We start from the raw sequence: 3,544 nt of genomic DNA, 5'->3' as shown, positions 1-3,544 counted from the left end.
AATGGTAACGTTGTGTGCACAACCCCGTATGGAATTCCAATTAGAGAGCATATTGCCGTCGCAAATATAAATGCAGCACTCACGCTCAAAAGACCGATACTAGTAAGATAAATCTGTAGAAAAATGAATTTTCACTAAATACAAGTAGCAAATCATCTAGAAATTATTACTCTCGTAATAATTATACGTACTCGCCATTCTACCCAATTGTAATTGGATGCAATTATTAAAATGTACCAAAAACATATGAAAATTCCCACACATAATTTATCCACATCTCGAAATATGTTTTCGCCGGAAATATCTCCAAAACTTCTACCAGCGTCGTAATAAAGCATCAAAGAATCATTTGTATTTCTCTCGGTTTGCAATTGGTACGAAAGATTTTTCAGTTTTTCCAGATAAGCTGATTCCCAGTTCAATACTTCATCTGTTGCCTAAGTATAGGCGATTAGTTTTTTGTTCTAAATTAATTTATATATCTACATATATACATATTTGTTCATTATACGAGTTAGATTTAATGTTATAAAGTAAAATAAAATTCTGAGTAATTTATATATAAAACAAACACACACACGTGTGCGCGCGCATGTACAGTATCTGATTTTAAGTTTATGTGTATAATATACAAGTAGAATGGACTAAACTGGATGGAGAAGTTTTATACCATGTGATTTTGTGATTTTTGCAATAGTTAACAATATATAATAATTTATATAAATTTATGAATTAGCGTCCATTCACGCGATTCGGCGATAAGAGACTTATACCTATAGGTAATGCGATAGCATTTACAGTTTACTAGTGCGTGGCAATGCATTGAGAAAAGCACTCTGAAAACAAAAATGTTCCGCTCGTAAATAATCATTGTTTTTTTATAGAGCACTCCTCTCACTGCCATGCCACGGCCGTCAAGAAATTGCTGGGCTATTTCTAGTCATCAAATGCACGCTGATTAGAAGACCTTTATAAATTAATATCTCATCATTAATTATTGCGAGAATCGTAAAATGATACAGAACTTTCCTATTCAGTTTAGTCTCTACCCATTAGCGGAATTATTAATTTTTTACATACTTTTGCAGATATGATTTAGGCCTTTATTATCACAGTTTCTTATGAATTTGTACGAAGATAACAATTTCATTGAATAACAACATATTCAAATTATCAAAACATGATTAATTGCAAGGAGCAACCTAAAGATATTAGTCGATTTCGATGAAATTTTCCCAGACCATATTGAGGTTCATAGTTAACTTTTGAGGGGTATTACTAATTGATTTTTAAAAACAATTTTTTTTGGCCCACCCTAAATATATATGTATATACATATATACATATATATAATTATTAATATTTTTATTACAATAGAAATATTACAATAAAAATATGATAATTTAATAAAATTATTAGCAATAATTTACCTCTTATTTGGTTTTAGTTATTACTTATTATATTTATTTCTTATATTTGAATAAAATAAATATTTAATTTAAAGTTAAAATGTAAAAATTTTACGTTACAAAATTTATGGTATATTTAAATAAATAATTTATATATTTTAGAATTTAATTATATTTAAAGAAATAATTTTTAAATGCAATTTAAATGTAATTTAAACTTTATCAAACATATGTAATAACAATTAAAATAAGAATAATCATATTTTGATGATTTGAATATGTTATTATTAAATGAAATTGTTATCTTAGTAAAAATTCATGATAGACTGTGATAATAAAATACCTAAATTATTTTAAAAGTATATAAAACAATTTTTTTTTAATTTATTTTCTTTTATCTTCAAATTATCTTCAATAAAATATCTTTTTTATGATAAATTTTAAAATGTTACGTGATATTTATTCAAAGGCAATCATTAAGAAATATATTTAAAATAAAAGTAAAGAAGGCAGATGGAAATCGGCGCAGTTATTAGTACGCAAATTGCAATTTTAAACATAAGGTTTATTTTCACATAAGATGTCAGATGTTTCTGCTATTCTTTTTAGCCATCCTCAGTAACAATTGCTAACTTTCGCTCGTTTTCTTATTATGTAAATGCATATTCTTTCGCAGGTTCTTTTTAGTGGGCGAGGAAGCAGTTCTCAATACATTTCCGACTGCTGTCCATGCAGTTGAAGGGCTGTATGATCAATTATCCTCTAACGCAGTAAAACGCACACTCCGCATAATCTCAATGATAAAATTGTATAATAATAAATAAATAAATAAGTAATAAAAAAGTGTATAAATCGTGGTCAGAAATTAAAAATTAAAATGATAAAAATAATGTGACCAAGAGATAAGATTTATTTTGTAACAGAACTGTACACATCAATGTTTGTGCGAATAATATTCATTATTCGTAAAATTAAAAAGATAAAAATGATGTGGCCAGTAATGATATTCATTATTCGCACGAACATTGACGTGTACAGTTCTGTTACGAAATAAGTTTTATCTCTTGATCAAGTCATTTTTATCTTTTTAATTTTTAATTTCTGATCACAATTTATACACTTATTACTTATTTATTTATTTATTATTATTTTATCGTTAAAACTATGTAGAGTATGTGTCTTACTGCGTTGAAGGACATACAATTTGACCATGCAGCCCTTTACCTGCATGGACAGCAGTTGGATGTATTGACAACTGCTTCCTTGCCCACCAACTGCGGAAGAATGCACATTTAATAAGAAAACGAGCGAGAGTTAGCAATTATTACTGAGGATGGCTAAAAAGAATAGCCGAAACTAATCTGACATCTTATGCGAGAATAAAGCTTATGATTAAAATTGCAATTTACGTACAAATAACTGCGCCAATTTCCATCTGCCTTATTTACTTCTATTCTTAATTCTGGAAATCTTGTTTAGATTTTTATTATTTAAAATATATTCAAGTTTAAATACGTATAAACTTCTCTTACGTACCATATCAGTAGTTCCCGCATTATTTCCAATTTTATCCATGTCCACATTGAAAAAACTAACATGAACTATTAGATCAGTCCTTATAGCTGTCGCAGCAATAATTCTATTTTTTTCATCTAGAGTTACGTTTCCCAGAAGCTCACTGAAATTTATAGTGTAACCCAATGTGGGACTCACTTTTACTGTATTTATTTTTGTAATAATTTCTTCTGTGGAATCTTTTGCAATTTTAGCACTATCAAAATCCCATATATCCAATATACTAAACAAAAGGCAACCCTTCCGTAAACTCTCAATTATGCTGCAATATATATTACTATCAACATGAACGACAGGTTCATCAAATGTTTGATTACTTTTAGAAGCGAGATTATCATCATATAAATCGTCTTCTAACAGAGAACTTTGTCTCTTAAATCTGTTCATAGCACCAGAGATAATAGGAACCCTACAAATATAAAAATTTTCTTTGTATTTTAAATATAATTAAATAATCATTTTTTCTTTTTTTTTGTAAAAAAACTCATGCAAAATTTTAAAATATGTAATAATTTCAATCTTTCAAAAATTTTACAACTTATGCTTACTTCATACAGACA

General features: G+C 27.7%; 1 protein-coding gene across 1 annotated transcript in view; it reads right to left on the bottom strand.

Moving 5' to 3' along the window:
• LOC105450244 overlaps positions 1 to 3,538 on the bottom strand; it is a 17,332-nt gene extending 13,794 nt beyond the window's left edge. The window contains exons 1-4 of the mRNA XM_011689995.1: positions 3,533 to 3,538; positions 2,946 to 3,393; positions 192 to 437; positions 10 to 113 (exon numbers count right to left, since the gene is read on the bottom strand). Coding sequence (XP_011688297.1) covers positions 10 to 113; positions 192 to 437; positions 2,946 to 3,393; positions 3,533 to 3,537 — 803 coding nt within the window. The 5' untranslated portion in view covers position 3,538. The remainder of the gene's footprint in view (positions 1 to 9; positions 114 to 191; positions 438 to 2,945; positions 3,394 to 3,532) is intronic.
• Between the last annotated feature and the right edge of the window lie 6 nt (positions 3,539 to 3,544).

This window comes from Wasmannia auropunctata, unplaced genomic scaffold, assembly GCF_000956235.1.
Source record: "Wasmannia auropunctata unplaced genomic scaffold, wasmannia.A_1.0 LD336067.1, whole genome shotgun sequence".
Lineage (NCBI taxonomy): Eukaryota > Metazoa > Arthropoda > Insecta > Hymenoptera > Formicidae > Wasmannia > Wasmannia auropunctata.
The sequence above is the reverse complement of the archived record's forward strand: the minus strand, read 5'-3'. Positions and strand labels throughout refer to the sequence as shown.